This window comes from Cydia strobilella, chromosome 2 (assembly GCF_947568885.1).
Source record: "Cydia strobilella chromosome 2, ilCydStro3.1, whole genome shotgun sequence".
In the NCBI taxonomy this organism is placed as follows: domain Eukaryota; kingdom Metazoa; phylum Arthropoda; class Insecta; order Lepidoptera; family Tortricidae; genus Cydia; species Cydia strobilella.
In genome coordinates, this window is record NC_086042.1 from 1,186,275 (window position 1) to 1,205,203 (window position 18,929).

The 18,929-nt window shown below is 40.2% G+C and overlaps 1 protein-coding gene across 1 annotated transcript in view; it reads left to right on the forward strand.

Annotated features, from left to right (window-relative positions):
- The window catches only part of LOC134755386 (uncharacterized), a 63,810-nt gene that overhangs the window by 2,767 nt on the left and 42,114 nt on the right, over positions 1-18,929 (forward strand). The window contains exons 2-5 of the mRNA XM_063691940.1: positions 2,261-2,472; positions 10,489-10,556; positions 11,544-11,766; positions 12,391-12,573. Coding sequence (XP_063548010.1) covers positions 2,261-2,472; positions 10,489-10,556; positions 11,544-11,766; positions 12,391-12,573 — 686 coding nt within the window. The remainder of the gene's footprint in view (positions 1-2,260; positions 2,473-10,488; positions 10,557-11,543; positions 11,767-12,390; positions 12,574-18,929) is intronic.

Sequence of the window (18,929 nt, forward strand, 5' to 3'; positions counted from 1 at the left end):
ACTAAGTACATACACCAACAAAAGGAAAATACTAACTGTAAAATATCAATCAAAATTCAAATCGTTCAAAATAAATGTTATTAAATATTTATAACTAAAAATCATCATTTAAAAGTCAATTCTACCAGACAACTCTAGAATTTGCATTTGACTACTTTGCCTCACATGTGAATAAAATGCAACTTTCTTATCAGTTTTTGAACAATCAAAGAGAGCCTTTCCCAGCTGGTGCTGTGGTGAAAAATTATTTGCTGGGATTATTACTGACTCGGATAATAGAGTCAGACCGCTTTGCATGGCATTTGCAATGAGAAAGTGTGACAATGACATTTCATTCGTATAAAGTCAAGAAGAGCGCCATCTACATTAGCTTTCACCCGCCTTCCCCATTTTAGTGACATGGAGGGTAGTTAAAACAATCTTTCGAGTTATATTTAAAGCGTAACTGTTTGTTTTGTGTGGAACGGCCAAGCCACATAATTTGGCTAAGGTGTAGAGTTTGTTAAGTTAGAAGCTTGGCTCTTCAAGAGACCTGATAACTTTGACAGTGCGAGCTTAATGGTTTCATCTTGGCAACATTTTACATGAAATATATTTATGGTTGGTTTATAGTTTTCAGATTTTTCCCTGTACTTGTAGTGTAAGACAGTATTATTTGCAAAATTTCATAGTCCTATGTCAACGGGAAGTACTCTATAAATTTTAATTCCCTTATTGAGTGTCGAAATATACGTTTTTTGCGGCATAAACGGCCGTATCTTTTTTTTTACGCTTATTTAGAAGTTTTATTTTTTCACAGCTACAAGGGGCTGTAGACCTGAGTACATGGTTTTAATATCAACTCGATACATCCACCCGTTCGCGAGATAAAGAGTCTTGACAGACAGACGGACAAAATAAATTTTCCCCTCACTAGCTCGGAAAGTTGTCGTTTATCCTTCAATACAAGCGGGGAAAAACGCGTTTTATCCACTAGTGGGGAAAGTAATTTGAACTTGGATGGAGCGTGTTTATGTAGCTTGACAGATAACAAAACGTAAAACGCTCATGATGATGGTTCGTTCGATATTAATTATCATTAAATAAATGGTTTGAGAATCTAATAAAAAATACCAAATTTAGCTTTATTTAATGAATTTAAGTCATAAACCTTAAAATTCCATAAGAAACGTTTGTTTTTTTTATAATGATGATAAATATAATTCTGAACGCACAAGTTGAGTCGAAGCAATTTCAAAACGCATCGTTGACATTTCATACATCAGAAATGTCATTCATACATCAGAAATGTCAACATTGTCAACAAATTTTTTACTTAAAACCTTTTCTCACTGACTCGCGTAAAAATACACAACTTCCAGAGTTTTCTGTTATAATATCGTAAAGAAATGAGTGATTCCAGTGATGAAGATGATCTAACGCCTGTGGATGTTGCACTTTCCTCGCTATAGTGAGGTGAAAAGTTTTGTGTTACACACGGGCGTAAATGTATTTTACTTCTCGTGTGTTGAAACACTCGCTACGCTCAGGATTCTATTTTAGAACCACTCGCTTCGCTCGTGGTTCACCTATAGAATCCTTTCGCTTGCTCGTGTTTCAATTCTACACTCGCGGGTAAAATACAACTTTGCACCCTTGTATAACAAATAACTATTTTAACAAAGTGATCCTATAAGGGTTCCGTTTGGTTTTGGTCCGCTATGAAAACAATGGTTTTCATAGCGCTGTGATCACGACAACTTCAATCGTTTTAAAAACCCATTGACTAATTTGTACAAGTATGTGTAACGGTTACAAGAATGCTGTAAGAGCTAGTTTTATAGAAATATCCAGTGCTATATCTGTATTATTGAACAGAATAGATTACATTGTATGAAATACCGTGGCATTCTAATTTCAAACAAATCCACTCTGCTGATTATTGCCGTGCGGGGCGGCTATTTTGAGCTTATGGTACCACTACAATGTCGGCAACACAGTGACTTAGCCCACTTGATTCACATGGATCTATTTTTGTTAGCCAAAAAACGACTGAGGTTTAAAATTGAGAGCTTAAATTTGATTGTTTAAATTCGAATGTAATTAAGGTATCGGTTATCCATAACGTAAAGTTAAAATGACGATGCACCCCAAGATGTTGGTTTGTTAATATAGGCCGTTAGTTAGCTTATCGTTTCTGAATATGGATGTAGAAAAAATAATTTTTGTGCTTTCATTTATTTTGAAATCAACAAAAACTCATTTTTATCTTTCCTCGCAGATGGGAGAAGGCCCAATGGCCACAAACAACCGGCAGCGCGGTGGCGTGCGGCGCGATGGTGGGGGTGGTAGCCCTAGCTGGCTCCTCTCCACCTGGCCTGGGCTCGTCTCCTCCAAGTCTAGCGCACCCTGAACGGGACTCAGCGAGCCTTACTCCAGGCAGCGCGCTCTCACTCACGCCTAATTCAAGCTGCGAAGAGTTAAGGGAACCAGGTGAGAACAACTGTCTACATAATAGTGGCAGAAAGCCCAATGGCAGAGCGGTGGCATGCGGCGCGATGGTGGGGGTGGTGGCCCTAGCTGGCTCCTCTCCTGGTCTGGGCTCGTCTCCTCCAAGTCTAGCGCACCCTGAACGGGACTCAGCGAGCCTTACTCCAGGCAGCGCGCTCTCACTCACGCCTAATTCAAGCTGCGAAGAGTTAAGGGAACCAGGTGAGAACAACTGTCTACATAATAGTGGCAGAAAGCCCAATGGCAGAGCGGTGGCATGCGGCGCGATGGTGGGGGTGGTGGCCCTAGCTGGCTCCTCTCCTGGTCTGGGCTCGTTTCCTTCAAGTCTAGCGCACCCTGAACGGGACTCAGCGAGCCTTACTCCAGGCAGCGCGCTCTCACTCACGCCCAACTCTAGCTGCGAAGAGTTAAGGGAACCAGGTGAGAACAACTGCCTACATAATAGTGGTAGAAAGCCCAATGGCAGCGCGGTGGCGTGCCGCGCGATGGTGGTGGTGGTGGCCCTAGCTGGCTCCTCTCCTGGCCTAGGCTCGTCTCCTCCAAGTCTAGCGCACCCTGAACGGGACTCAGCGAGCCTTACTCCAGGCAGCGCGCTCTCACTCACGCCTAATTCAAGCTGCGAAGAGTTAAGGGAACCAGGTGAGAACAACTGCCTACATAATAGTGGTAGAAAGCCCAATGGCAGCGCGGTGGCGTGCCGCGCGATGGTGGGGGTGGTGGCCCTAGCTGGCTCCTCTCCTGGCCTGGGCTCGTCTCCTCAAAGTCTAGCGCACCCTGAACGGGACTCAGCGAGCCTTACTCCAGGCAGCGCGCTCTCACTCACGCCCAACTCTAGCTGCGAAGAGTTAAGGGAACCAGGTGAGAACAACTGCCTACATAATAGTGGTAGAAAGCCCAATGGCAGCGCGGTGGCGTGCCGCGCGATGGTGGGGGTGGTGGCCCTAGCTGGCTCCTCTCCTGGCCTGGGCTCGTTTCCTTCAAGTCTAGCGCACCTTGAACGGGACTCAGCGAGCCTTACTCCAGGCAGCGCGCTCTCACTCACGCCTAATTCAAGCTGCGAAGAGTTAAGGGAACCAGGTAAGAACAACTGTCTACATAATAGTGGCAGAAAGCCCAATGGCAGAGCCGTGGCATGCGGCGCGATGGTGGGGGTGGTGGCCCTAGCTGGCTCCTCTCCTGGTCTGGGCTCGTTTCCTTCAATTCTAGCGCACCCTGAACGGGACTCAGCGAGCCTTACTCCAGGCAGCGCGCTCTCACTCACGCCTAATTCAAGCTGCGAAGAGTTAAGGGTACCAGGTAAGAACAACTGTCTACATAATAGTGGCAGAAAGCCCAATGGCAGCGCGGTGGCGTGCCGCGCGATGGTGGGGGTGGTGGCCCTAGCTGGCTCCTCTCCTGGTCTGGGCTCGTTTCCTCCAAGTCTAGCGCGCCCTGAACGGGACTCAGCGAGCCTTACTCCAGGTAGCGCGCTCTCACTCACGCCTAATTCAAGCTGCGAAGAGTTAAGGGAACCAGGTGAGAACAACTACCGCACATTATAAGATTTGAAAGAAGAGGTTTTTAATGTAATCTCATAGAAATTTGAAGTATAATAAACAAAGGAGGTGAAATTGCAAACAAAATTAGAAAATGTTATAGATTGGAATGTATGCAAGCTTATCCTGTTTATTATATTCGCGGCGTAGTGCGTTCTAAGAACATTGCACCGGTGATGTGTTTACAAGCAATGTCTTAAGTTTTACGAGAATACCCATATAATATGAATAGATATTGTATTTATACTTATAGTTTATTTAAACGGGATATGAGTCAGGGAATTAATATGAGAGGCAATTCAAAAAGACAGATAATCACCGTGAAAATCACTATAATGACGAGAGGCCGCCGTCAGTACAGTTTTAACAGTCTATTACTTTTTCATTTCTCATGCTCTGAAAGAGGGTCATTGTTGTTCTTAAAGGTGTGCAGAAAATGACACGTTTCTGCACTACAGCATTTTAAGTTCCAAGTACGATTTTTACCAACCTACATCGACAGGAATAGGTGCCTTTCACCCTTTGGTTAACAATCTACTATTTTGTCCCCGAATCTCTGATCCAAGGACAAGTTTAGTGTTCAATGATGAAGTTTTCATTATGTTTTTCACACTATTCACGATAAATCATATCGAAATCGTACGCCAACCCACGTGGCGCCAAAATATCTATATACAAAATCCGATCTAACTCATAATAGCGTCCTAAAATTTATCATAAACGTTATTTTTAGCAATCCAAACGCCGCTATACTATTCACACGGCGTTATAGCCATTCTGAAATAGACCGCATTCCTGAATGTAAATCCAACATCCGTTTGACAGTCGTTTTATAAAAGGGTGTGTGCGTCGTGTCCAAAACTGTGGCGAGATTTGCTGGACACGTCAGGATTTGTGGTCCTTTGTCAGGAGGACGAAAGGGCGAGTGGCAGTATTTTTAGGAAAACCAGATAACCTTTATAAGCCTAAAAGAAGCAGCGTATTTTGGCGAGTTAAGTGGCTGGTGGCCCACGAATGGTTTTGAAAGATGTAATGGGCTATATGTATAATGAGATATTTTTGAAGAAATTACCGACCAGGAAATGTCAAGGGATACGTTTATGCCCCCCAGAAAACTTGGCTAATGTATATGAATTTTCGGTTCACGTGTTGCTTTCAAGTTTTATTGAAGTCACGGTTTACAGTTTACACTAGCAGCCGAGCCGTAAACGTTAGCAATACGTGCGCGTACGCTGGATCACTGCGAATGATAAATTTGTTTACTGACGCATGATCTACCAGAACTACGGGCATGAAAGTAGAGCAGATATGAGGTATATTTTTTATGTTTTATCTTACATATCCATAGGTACTGGGTTAGAGGGTCAGATGGCAGTTCTTCTTCTTCTTCTTCCTAGCCTTATATCTCATTTACTTGGGGTCGGCTCTCCTTATACGGCGTCGCCAGGAGCGTCTGTCCTGGGTCGTCTCTGGTGGTATTCTTTTTTCTTTAAGGTTCTTTTTTACAAGACCTATCCATGTTGTCTTGGGCCTTCCGCGTCCCCTTTTCACTCATCTCTAGCACCTTTCTCGTCATGTGGTCTTGTGGGCGCCTCATGACGTGGCCACTGGCCATACCATCGTAGTCGATTTTCGGTGAGTTTGCGGTGAGCAAGGTCAGATGGCAGTTGCTTTCGTAAAAACTGGTTGCGCGAATTTTTACTGAGCACATCTCAGGCTCCCTTAGTAAGCCGTAGTAAAAAGACGGGACTACTCCAGAATAAGAATAATCCTGATATTATCTGGATTGCTCAGGATAAGCAGGACATTGTTTGCAATTTTTAACAGACCTTCAGAATGGAAGTTTCTAAATCTGTCTGGATCTTTTTTTCTGTATGTTTTTCGAATTCTTAAATACTGCTGGGCGGAATTTACAATTTCTTTTTAGGGTTTATTACCCAAAGGGTAAAAACGGGACCCTATTACTAAGACTCCGCTGTCCGCCTGTCTGTCGCTGTCCGTCTATCTGTCACCAGGCTGCATCTCATGAACCATACCTAGACAGTTGAATTTTTCATAGATGATGTATTTACAACAAATACTAAAAAGTACGGAACCCTCGGTGGCGAGTCCGACTCGCACTTGACGGTTTTTTCTTTACGGTTGCACCAACGACAATTACCGAACTGACAAACGATACTCAGCAGTGTACTACGAAACCTGGGGCCCTATTCGAGATGCACAACTGTCAGTTTCGGCTTCAACATCAGTTCAACAGTGGAATGAATCATTTGTTCATCAACTGTGGAAAGTATCATTTGGTTGTACACCAAAACTCATTCATTGAAAAAATTATGCAACAAAAATCAACTTTGTTTTCTTACTACTATACGGTTTAAAATGGCTCTGAACTCTGCGTGGTTCGGTTTGGTTTCGTTGTCACCTAACTGTGGATTGCTAATGTCAAATTTACCTATTTGACAACACACGATTTCTTCCATTCAACTGAAGTTCAACACGAAACGTCACTTAACGCATGTCGAATACCGCTCCTGGCATACAATAAAATTAAGCGAACGCTCAGGGTGACAGCCGGTTTGGTGCAATGCAACCACCAATATATGTAGGCCGACCACATGATTGACACGAAAGTATCTCGCCGCGAGATAGACTACCCGTCTTTTACTAACTGTACGAATTAAAGGAGATACTCTCGCGCCAATCATGTGCTATCCCGGCAGTATTTCCAATACGATAAAAGACGTCAGTTCAGTACCATGAAGTGGCCTTGCGTAATAAATCCTGCGATGAAACTGATTTCTCAATATCACTGAAAGGTGCGACCACACGGCTGCTTAAAAAACGGTGACGGCACGGAATCGCAGTGACGCATCGTATCGTAAGCGGTACACGTTGGGTTTAAAGATTTTTATTAAAGTCAAGTCAAATCATTTATTTGGCATACGTTCACAAGTATACATGCAAATATACAATAAATAGTACTATTGCTCATAAAGAACAAAAGTTCACTTACAGTGAGTTTAAACTATATACAACTAGCTTTTGCCCGCGACTTCGACTGCGTGGACTTAGTAACAGCAGCTAAAGTAAGTATAGCGCCTGGAAAAATTCTCATAGCAAATCCAATTTGAGCATATTATGCACACAAATTAGCAGGCACTTCATTAATTATCTCAATTCCACCCAGCTTTTTACTTTCTTAAGGGATGATTTTCGAGATAAAAACTATCCTATGTCCTTCTCAGAGACTCAACCTATCTATATGCCAAATTTCATCTAAATCGATTCAGCGGTTTAAGCGCGAAGAGGGAACACACAGACAGAAAGACAGACAGACAGACAGATTTTCGCATTTATAATATTAAGTATGGATTTCACGCGTGGTAGTTTACAATTACACCCAGCTAGTCGATGTTAACATTAATTAATATATATTGTCACTGATTTTTTTCAGCTTATTTTAAATATTTGTAATGATCAAGTCAAAAGCATTTATTTGTTCAATATAGGTAAGGTACAGTAAGTGTCTCACATAATCATTGTATCACTATGTTGTGCCGTAAGGCGTACAATTTTCCATTTATGGACTGTGGCTCCATGCTGAGCACAGTTACCATTACTTATCAAAATCATCTAACAAAAATTCACTTACACTATTCACTTACATGATTTGAGTGCCATCCACACCGCTACGCAAAATACTAACGCTGAGGGTGTGGAATCACATCACATGATGCGATAAAATCGTGACATTTAAGACGTGTTACTGCGATTCCGCACCGTCGGCGTGTTTTAAGCAGCGATGTGGAGAGCATGCGATAAAACCGGACAAGTGCGAGTCGGACTCGCCCACCGAGGGTTCCGTACTGAGTATTTGTTGTTACAGCGGCAACAGAAATACATCATCTGTGAAAATTTCAACTGTCTAGCTATCACGGTTGATGAGATACAGCCTGGTGACAGACAGACAGACGGACAGAGGAGTCTTAGTAACAGGGTCCCGTTTTTACCCTTTGGGTACGGAACCAGGGACCGGACAACCCTTTCCGCGATAAAACCCTTTCAATGGGCGACACTTAAACACGGCTAACACATTGAAAGACTTTCCCTTTTGAACTGCAAGCCCATTCATACCCTTACCTTTGACTAACCCTTACCGAAAAGCTAACCAAAAATAAGGGTAGCTCTTAATAAGGGTTACCCTTATCTTTAAGCGCTTTTTATAAAGGTTTCCCTTTGCGTGAAAGAGACAGGATTAGTATATATCTACGGTAGTGTATGAAAAGGAAAGAAAATATGTGCCTAGTCAAAGAACGCCGCCGTCGCCGCCGACGATCGCTCGGATTCGAAGTAATGTGTGCTTTATGAACAAGGTAGACGACTTAAATTAGCACGCTTATATGCTAAAAGGAAAGCCTTTTATAAGGCTAACCCTTATAAGCAATATGCAAGGTGTTGGTGAGCGGATGATAAGGGTTTTGTAAGGGTATTTGGGCTACCGATTACTCAAATGTGGTAGCTTTATATAAGGGTTTTTAAAACCAAAACAAAGGGTTTCGTCTGGCAAAGGGTATGGTGAGTTAAGCCTTATGCAATACCCTTATAAAACTCCGATAAGGGATAGCGGGCCGGTCCCTGTACGGTGTAACGTTAATTTTTCTAAAAAACGGTACGCTTTAAGGTGCGTCATTGCGATTCCGTACCGTCACCGTTTTTAAGCAGCGGTGTGGATGCACCTTAAGGCTGTTATGAGATATTAGATGACTGATGGATGCTTCGCGCACTCACGTCTCCGAATAGCCAAACATAAACACAGGATGATTGACGCAAATCTTGCGAAGGGATCGGGAATTAATAATATCAATGCGCAACAAGAGTTATAAAAATAACAAATAATCTTTAAAAGATCGGTCAAGAGCATGTTCCATGCTACACAGGGCTCCGTAATTTCTGTAGTTACCATTCTGTCAGAATAGGCTAAACGGGGGCTATCATGGGGGGTAAGTATCATGTAAGTACAGTACATTACAATCATAAGGGTCGCAGTAAGAGAAGATTTCGCCGTTAAACGCAAGTTTGGCGAACCTAGTATAAGTTTAAAATGTATTATACTTTTTTGAAAAAAGAAAAAAAAAAAACAAAAAACACAAAAACGGCTGGACCGATCATGTTCGCGCATTTACACATATATTTTTTTCTTTCGGAGCGATTATTTCCGAAAATATTTATTTTATAAAAAAAATGGTTCTTGGAGACCTTTATCGTTTTGAAAGACCTATCGAATGTTACCTCACCATTGGGTTAAAGCGAAAAAAAATGTTCAAAAAGAACCATTTTGTATGGAAGATGGGATGGGATGGGAAAAAAAAATTCTTGTAGTTTTTATTTTACGTTTTATGTTTCCATGCCAATTTTCAGCTTTCTAACACTAACGATCACGGAGCAAAGCCGCGGGCGGATGGACAGACGGGCATGGCGAAACTATAAGGGTTCCTAGTGGACTACGGAACCCTAAAAACGATCGTCTTCACGAAACAGTTTACAATGCCATCAACCCATCATTTTAAAAGTACGAACTGGAACACTATTCGCACTTAAACTATCGTGAGACATATTTCAAAATATTTATTTTTACTCACTATTATTTTTAGTCGGTTTTGGCGACATGTTTCGGATTCTTTGGGAATCCTTCCTCAGGCACGAGTGTCCGCGGCGGTTGTACGTCGTGCACACCAAACACACACACACACGTCGTGCGTGGTTGTATGTCGCCAAAGGCGACTAAAAATAATAGTGAGTAAAAACCGTACTGATAAATATTTTGGAACACTATTGTTATAAGTCCCGCAGCGATGAGTATGCGTGTTAATTAAGTGTTATGTTTTTAGGGTTCCATACCCAAAGGTTAAAAGCGGGACCCTATTACTAAGACTTTGCTATCCGTCTGTCTATCACCAGGCTATATCTCATGAACCGTGATAGCGAAATTTTCATATATGATGTATTTCTGTTGCCGCTATAACAACAAATACTAAAAACAGAATAAAATAAATATTTAAGTGGGGCTCCCGTACAATAAACGTGATTTTTTTGTCGTTTTTTGCGTAATGGTACGGAACCCTTCGTGCGCGAGTCCGACATTTTTATACCATAATATCTAATTGTGAGTTATTTTACTGTAATTGGCTCTGTATCTCTACTTAAGATTATATTGTTATTTAATTAGCTGTTGGATCTCCTCAAATAAATAAATAGGTTAATAATCTATGTGAATTTATATCAATAATTCTTAGTTACATAATTTGGCATGCAAATATACACTAGACTTATAATGCAAATATACAAAACGTTTAATGCAAATATATAATTATATAGTAAATATATTATAATGTCAACAATGTAAGTGTAAACGATTATCGCAGTAATATCAATAATCATAGTGAATTTGTTCTGATTTTTGCAGGCCTGTGTCGAAAGAACATCCTGCGCTGTGACGAAAATGACAATACCTTTCTACATGCTCCTCCGCAGGTAACCCACAAACTTATTATATTTTTATTTTTGATACAAGCTTTTATCGCTGACTACTATACTTTTCTTTCAATAGGCTCCTATAGGGTATTTGACTACTAGTCAAATCAGTTTCTTTTTTCGAACTGTCAAAACGATTTTGCTACTATGGAATTTATATGAAACACTAGCATGTGACGTCACAATCAAATTACCTACTCTTTATAGTTTTATACGGGTTTTAAAATATAAATTGTGTCTAAAAATAACTGCTGTCTACGTTTCTCTATTAATCTTCTGGTGCTTTATTTCATGCATGGTGTAAAACAATTTATTTTTAATACAGTCAAATACCCCATACTCATTGAGATAATTCTAACAAACCCAAAGACAATTAGGTAGCGCTGTTTTATCACAGAGTTCTTTGAGGCCCCCTCCTGTGTATCAGCTCGATGGTAGGTACCATTATATTGCATTGTCACACAACGTATCTTATCTTATCTTATCTTATCACATCATATCTTATCTTATCTTATCTTATCTTATCTTATCTAGTCTTATCTTATCTTACACATGTATGTGAAGTTTCAGTTCAACCTAATAATGGGAAGTGGGTCTATTGTATTGTAGCACGGGCGGGTTTACGCAACTCGACGACTAGTATAGCGCCTATTTTGCGTGACGAGGGTGGAGGGTAGGCTAGAGTCCTGCCAGCCCAAATCCTCAAGGAATCCTATCAATCCTTTAGTGGGTCTAATTTGGCTTACAAGATTTGATTTCAAGTTAAATAAAAGCTTGTAAATTAAAGCTATACAAATTTAATACATACCTACCTATACCTAATAAAAAAAAATACACAAGTTTGTAACATAAATAGTTTTGAATGATTTACGGTTAGTTTAACTATAGATATGGACCGTGATTACCTTTTGTATTGTTCCATATTCCGGTCAATATAAGTCTAGTTCTAACATAAATTCTAGCATAACGCTTTTGATGTACCCTCAGGATGACAGCTCCACCTCTCCATCCCCAAACAAACTCCACAAAGGACCCTGGGGCAAGATGCGCGATATCATCCAAACAGGACGGGAATCCGTCAGAAAGAAGACCAGAGGACCCAAGAGTTCTCCAGATGTAGTACCGCTGAGGAGACGGTCTTTAAGTGATGGAGGAGATAGTGATGCACCACCAGCGCTGACATTGACTATACCTTCATCTGAGGAGTTAGGTAAGGCTTTTGAAATGTTTCCAATCCCAATTTAGATCTCTCGAGTCTTGACACTAAGCAACGGATACCTTGTTCTAAAAAGCTGAAGGGTTCTAAGCCTTTGTGATGTGTTAATAAGTATTCCAATAAGTCGTCAGGAAGATGAGCAGAGGATTCAAGAGTTCTTCAGATGTGGTACCGTTAAGAAGGTCTTTGAGTGATGGGGGTGATGTGACACAGCGTCACCCCTGACGTGGACTATACCTTCATCTGAGAAGTTAGGTTAGGTTAATAAAAAATATTTTAAAAACTTCCAATGTAATTCCATACACACGATGAGGTAAAATGTGCATAGCGAAACTGAAGATGGGTTGGGCTATTCGCCGAGATAAACACTGAGCAGTCAATGGCAACCTCAATGTAGTTAGAATAGATCTGGTTATTCAGTTCATTCTAACTACGAGGAAGAGGAAGACAATATAAAGAAGAAATCAGGAAAAAGACCAGAGGATCGAAGCTCACCAGACGTGGTACTGGTATCGTTGAAAAGACGGTCTTTGAGTGACGGGCCAGATAGTGACGCACCCTCAATTAGGTACATTATATTGATTACTACACCTAACATTATAATTTTCTATTACACAGAATCCGAGCCATCCCACCCCATCCTCCGCAAACAGCGCTCACTGGAACTGGGCGCGAGGCCGCCGCAGCACCGGCCTCCACGGGCCTCGAAATGGACGAAGGTGAAGCGAGCTTTCCTCACGTCGGCCTCGGCGTCCGTACCCTCCAGCCCTAACAGGCACTCGGCGTTTTTTACGGATGTTGGTAAGTGATAGTGTATGTTGCATGTACCCTTTATAAAGCAAAATAAAGTTCTGATTCTGATTTTGAGTCTGCGAATTTGAATAGCAAACCTTTTCCTGCTGTAAGGCGGTTATTACACTAGCGCCGTACCTAGATCGCCAGTAAGATAACCGCCTACGTGAGCTCAGGATTGGGATGGTCTAATCTTGGATCAAAATTGATGGTGCCGAACTACTTCTTTTGAAAGCGTCTTCAGTTCCCATACAACCATTTTCGGTCGCTGTTACGACGCAAATGTGTCACAATTCCGGTCGCAGTGTCGTAACACCGCTACCAGAAATGGGGAAGAGTCGACACATTGTTACCAGTTTGGTGGTGATTTCTGCGACCGGAATGGTTATATGGGATCTTTACGTAAGAGCGTAAAATATATACCTATATACTGTCCGGCTTAGGCTCGGATAGCCAAAATGAACTATGCTGTTTCTTCCAAAACAAAGCATCGAAATCTAATTCAATCATTTTGCAAGGCCGCGCATTATGTGGCAACCGAATAGCCTTTTACACGCCAATTTTCAGGCAATAGGCCCAGTAAAGCCGTAAATTCTTTAATAAACTCGACGTAGAACCACAGAATAGTACTACCGTACAGAAAATTCACTCCTTCACAAAAGTCAGATTTAGGTATAAAATTATACCTATGCTCGCTGCCTGCAAGCAAAATTGAAACTTATAACCGCGAATCTTCTTTGCGCGCCGCAGTTTTATGACCGAGCTGTGAGTGTCGGCACGGGGTTGTCAGTTGACAAGTTTTTGTACCTATACCCAATACCTACTGATTTATTACTTTTAAGATAAATATGTAGGAATTACCGAAACCCTCCGAAACCGTTACTCTTTATGGGTACAGTCACTTGCGATAATATGTTCCTCTTAAGGCCCCAAAAATTTGTGATACGCTCTTATGACTACAAACACTACAGATAAGATCGTGTCAGATATTTTAACTGCCTTCATTGTTCGTCGTTGAACGGGTTCAAAGATCCATGAGCGGATTCCGCGTGGACTCCGCACGACTAGCAGCACTGATTTTCATACGAGCACTCGTTTCCATCGCGAGCGAGTAAAAATGGGTCCGCTACTAACTCCGCTGTGTCATAACGTCAGATGGTGAATTTGACCGTACTATTTCTTCGACCCGTTTCTACACCGTCGTCCACATGTTAACTGGCAATAGGTTACTTTATTGCGGTGGCATAAGGTCCATTTTAGTTGTGTTGCTGTTACAACACATTAACCATCGATATACTTTATTAGCATGAAATAAGGCTTATATTAGGTTAACTGTGTACTAGGTACGTCATTGAGAACCTTGACATGTATGCGGTAATCGAAATGTTTTACTTTAACTTTTTATTGATGTATTTGACTGTTCTATTTGTGAAGGAAGATCGATGGGGAAGCTTTAGATTTTGTTGATTGGATAGCTGGTTTTATCGTTATTTTTAAACCAGATTTTTATATTCTTGAAAATGACCTTGACGATTCGACGACGGTATCGTCCCCGTGGTTTCGAAGAAAGACTAACATAATAATGTGAACAAATCGGAAAGTTTAAATCAGTGAAGTTGCAGTTTTTTTTATATTTTGACATTGCTTATACATAGGTTTAGAGTCATCAAAATGCTTTTTAAACCTGTTGATTCATCTACATGATGTTCACATTGTACCTAGTCCGTGCTTTGAAATGTTTTGGCCGGCGATTCCGTGAACTCACAGGATGTTCATAATGTGGTTTCCTTGCTTGCGTCCAATATTTACTAAACATCATTTGTTATTATTGGTTGAGAGCGTGTTTTCGATCGGATTAGTCATGGGAAAAATAATTAATTCAGTACAAAAGTATAGGTCTGAACTGAAGGTGTATTTTTTAAATAAGCAAACGAGCAGATGACTCACCTGTTGGTAAGCAATAACCATCGCACATGGTTCCATTTTTATCGCCTGTCACTATGCCCGTCATTTTCGCACTTACATATACTTGTGAGAACGTGACAGGCATGGTGACAAGCGATAATAGTACATTTCGATGCTAGTGCGGAAAGTATGTCATTACTTCACGAGCACCGAGATATCTTGCCACGAGCCGTAGGCGAGTGACAAGACTCGAGACGAGTGAATAATGACATATCCGCACGTGTATCGAACGACGTTTTTTAATACAGTTGCGAAAAAATAAGAAAAGCAACAAGTATTAAGGAATGGAATTCGAAACTTTTTATATTATTAATTCTGTGACATCATTGACATTGACATTATGAAGAGGTGTTTTTCTGGCTTTTATTCGACTAGAATAGATTTTGTTATTATTATTTAACCCACTTCAATGAAAGTTTTTTTTTCAAATGCATGTTCTATAAGACAGAAACAATTGTAAATATTAAAACATTGTACTATTATTACCTAAATATCATTATTTACGATTATTTGTGTATCGTATATTTATTTTATAAAAACAATATCGAATGTTGCCTTTGGAAACTTAAAACATTCTTGCAGTAAGAAAATACGCCTTCTTTGACAGGCGTTCCGTTCCATTCGTTTTTCAACATTAAAAAATAAACGTGTTATAATACTTATAATGATGAAGAGGTAAGTAATAAAATATGAAATATGCATATTTTTCGTATTCTTACATTAACAGTAGGTTTTTATGTTGATTACGACGTTTAAAGGAAACTAATATAAACACTCATCAATAAGTAGTCATGAATTGGAACAAGTATAAATTTAAAAAAAATTGGAAAAGTAAAAAGCACTAGTTCCCGAAAACCAACTTTCCGCACGCTAAACAGCCACGAAAAGTAGCACTTTTTGAGCAACTGTATTAAAAAATAAAATGCGACCGTGCTACCGCCGCAGCAAGTGCTGCAACACCAGAGGGTTTGCAAGTGTGTTGCCGATGAGATGGCAGGGAAATTCTGCGGGTGACAGTTCAGTTTAGTGAGAAACAATATATCGAAAACGACGAATTCATATGCCGAAATGACGCATTTACTGTAGTGTAGTGGAAAATTAAAATGTACCGTCCAAGAAATCTTCTATTCCTGATAATCTGCTGGTGTTTGATGGCGTGAAATTTACATTATGCGGAAAATTTCCAATTTTATCGAAATAATTTTAAAACTTTACTGTCCTTCGCTTTCAACAATGACATGGGTCGATACGTCCGTCCATTATATGTGATGCATAAGTTCACAAACACCTCTCACGTCGCTCCTCGGATAGCCTGGAGAGAGTTATTATGACGGGTAAAGTTGAAGGCACCAGACCTCAGTGGGGCTACCGCAAAAACCGAAATTCGCAAATTGTGGGGATCTTTCTTTTTTACTCCAATGAAGGCGTAATTAGAGTGACAGAGAAAAATGCCCCCAATTTGCGAACTTCGATTTTCGCGGTTATAGCCCAGGGCCCTCCTCCTACTAGATGGTGTGCTCAAATCACTGCACCTATGCAATTAAAACTGCACGAGACCATGCACTTGGCGAAGAATAGAAGCCTATGGAGGAACCTGATCTGTAACAGAAGGACATGATGTCACGATCCTCAGCATTGATGGACCGACTGAAGAAGAGAAGAAGTTTACAGATACATTTCTGACGTCACGTAGACGTGACAGAGTTAATTGGACGATGCATTACTTGTAATGCACGGATAGTAAAAGTGTTAAATAAATTCTACGAATCATACTTATGAACGAACTTGTGAACATAAAACTATAATAAACCTCTTCTGGGAAAATATATGTGATCACTTTTCAACGAGATCAACGGTTTTCGTGTTATTTTCAGTATTTCTTCTGAAGTGGGTGATAATTTATTGGTCAGACTTGGTCTAGACGAGTTTATGATTGTTTTTAGGGTTCCGTACCCAAAGGGTAAAAACGGGACCCTATTACTAAGACTCCACTCCGTCTGTCCGTCTGTCACCAGGCTGTATCTCATAAACCGTGATAGCTAGACAGTTGAAATTTTCACAGATGATGTATTTCTGTTGCCGCTATAACAACAAATACTAAAAAGTACGGAACCCTCGGTGCGCGAGTCCGACTCGCACTTGGCCGGTTTTTTTTTTATTTGTAAATCGTCCGTATCTATCGTTTGGCAATTGAATACTCAGAAAGTATATTTACATGGTAGTTTAGGGTTATAAATTTTATAATGTTATAAGAAAAACTTTACCCGGGTGGTACTTTAGTCCAAATCTCAATTATATGTTGTAGCAGAAAGGTGATAATTTATTAGAGAGATCTAGAAGGGGTATTTTTAAGCTTGGTAATTTGACAAGAGGTAGAAGTGGGCGACGGCAGGTGCACTTGTAGTAATCTTTACTTCAGCGGCCGTAGCACAGTCGCATTTTTATCACCTGCCACGTTCTAACAAGTATGTAAGTGTGCAAAGTGACAGGCATCGTGACAGGCGATAAAAAGGGAACCATGCTGCCACCGCAGGTTTTGCCACAATATATAATATAATTAACCAAGCATGTATATACATATAGGTGTTCAATATTTAATTACAGGGCGATTCTTGTTATGCCATCATGTCTAGCGATGATATAATTAATAATTTATGAGTTCTACATATACCAACTATGTAGTATGCTCCATTTTAATATACTAATAATACTATTTAAAGGACAGTTCGAATGCCCAATCTATGACCGACTTTGCCCAATCCAACTGTAATTTTAGTACAAAACCAGACAGAATAAGTAGTAGATAGGTCAATTTAACTTTTATTTTGAACTTCCAGTCTCGTATGTATTCATTTTCATATTCATAATAGTTCATATTATATGTCACAATATTATAAATTATTTACAAAATATGATTTGTATTGTAGCTTATTTTACATAATAAAATAAAAATTAAAATAAATTAAATCTATGTTTAGGAACTTATTTCGTACTCCATAAACTCATTAAATCTATAAAAAGTGTGCTCGATAAGCCATCGTTTTAAAGCTCGTTAATGACGACGCATTCGTGACATGACTCGGCAGACGGTTGTAAACAGTCGGCCCCATCACGTGGGTTAGTTTCGCTGACTTGGCTAACCTATGCTTAACACCCAGGAGTCTGTGGGCATTCCGCAAGTTACGACCGAGGACGTCAGCTCCTCTCGCGTATTCATTAAGGTGACATCGCACATATATGCAGGGTCACTACCAACTAACCTAGTACTACTAGGATGTTAAATATTATGTAAGACAGACACTCATTTAAAAAAAACTTAAATCCTAATAGGTAGCACCAAATATCTACCTAAAACATAAGAGAAACACTTTGCCGGCTGTCTGCGCGCGCGTCCATTAAAATTTGGCTCCGATCCAGAGAAAAAAGTAATTAGAGGAAATGTAGGTGACGGAGTCATTCACCTCCAGCCACATGATACGGTCATGGAAACTAGAGTAGGAGGGTTGGTCATGACCCTATTTGGAAAAATTGGCGATAGATAAAGAAAAGTGTTACGGGACAATTACACAAGACTGAAACAAAGTCAATAAGCACTGATTTAAAGTTTCACGATTTTTACTCATTATTATTATTTAAAAGGTAAATTTAAAACTTATTTTACGTGATTAAGCCCCGCCGTTGTGAATAATAAAGTCAATTAAGGATTGTATATCGCCGCTATAACTTACTCAACCTCGTATCTGCAACACTCATTTGATGACAAAAACACCCGTATTCCGAATGAAAGAAAAGCGACATTTCTATCAAATGATTGTTGCAGATATGAGGTTGAGTAAGTATAGCCACGATATGTGATACATATGGAACATGAACAACATTCATAACCAGAGACTTAGACAGCTATTTAACTTGAATAAACATATATATTTATTCCCTTACTACTCGTAGGATTCGAAGCTAATGGGGTTGGCCGTTCGAAATAATTAGCAGATGGCGCCAGCATAGTTTGCCCTGTCAATCCCTAGAATTGTGTCACATTTTTGTTTTTTTAATGCCCTGGATGTCAGTCCTTTAAGCCAAATCTCATAGAAATAGGGGCAAGCTATGATGGCGCCATCTCTGCAAACCTTTGACAGTTGCCAACCCCATACCTGCAGTTTCATTAGCACACCTTAAGGGTATAAATAATAATATTTAAAACCGAATAAAAATTTAATGAAACTGCATTGAGACAGAATATAACTTCTGAACTGAATTCAGTAAGTCAAAGTTTCAGAAAGGACGACGATGTCGTCGCTAACAGCATCACTAATTTGCTTTTCTTTCATCTTTTACATCATTTTTGGCTATTCAAATAATAGCTAAAAATGATGTACGTATGATACGTTTACCCTCAATAC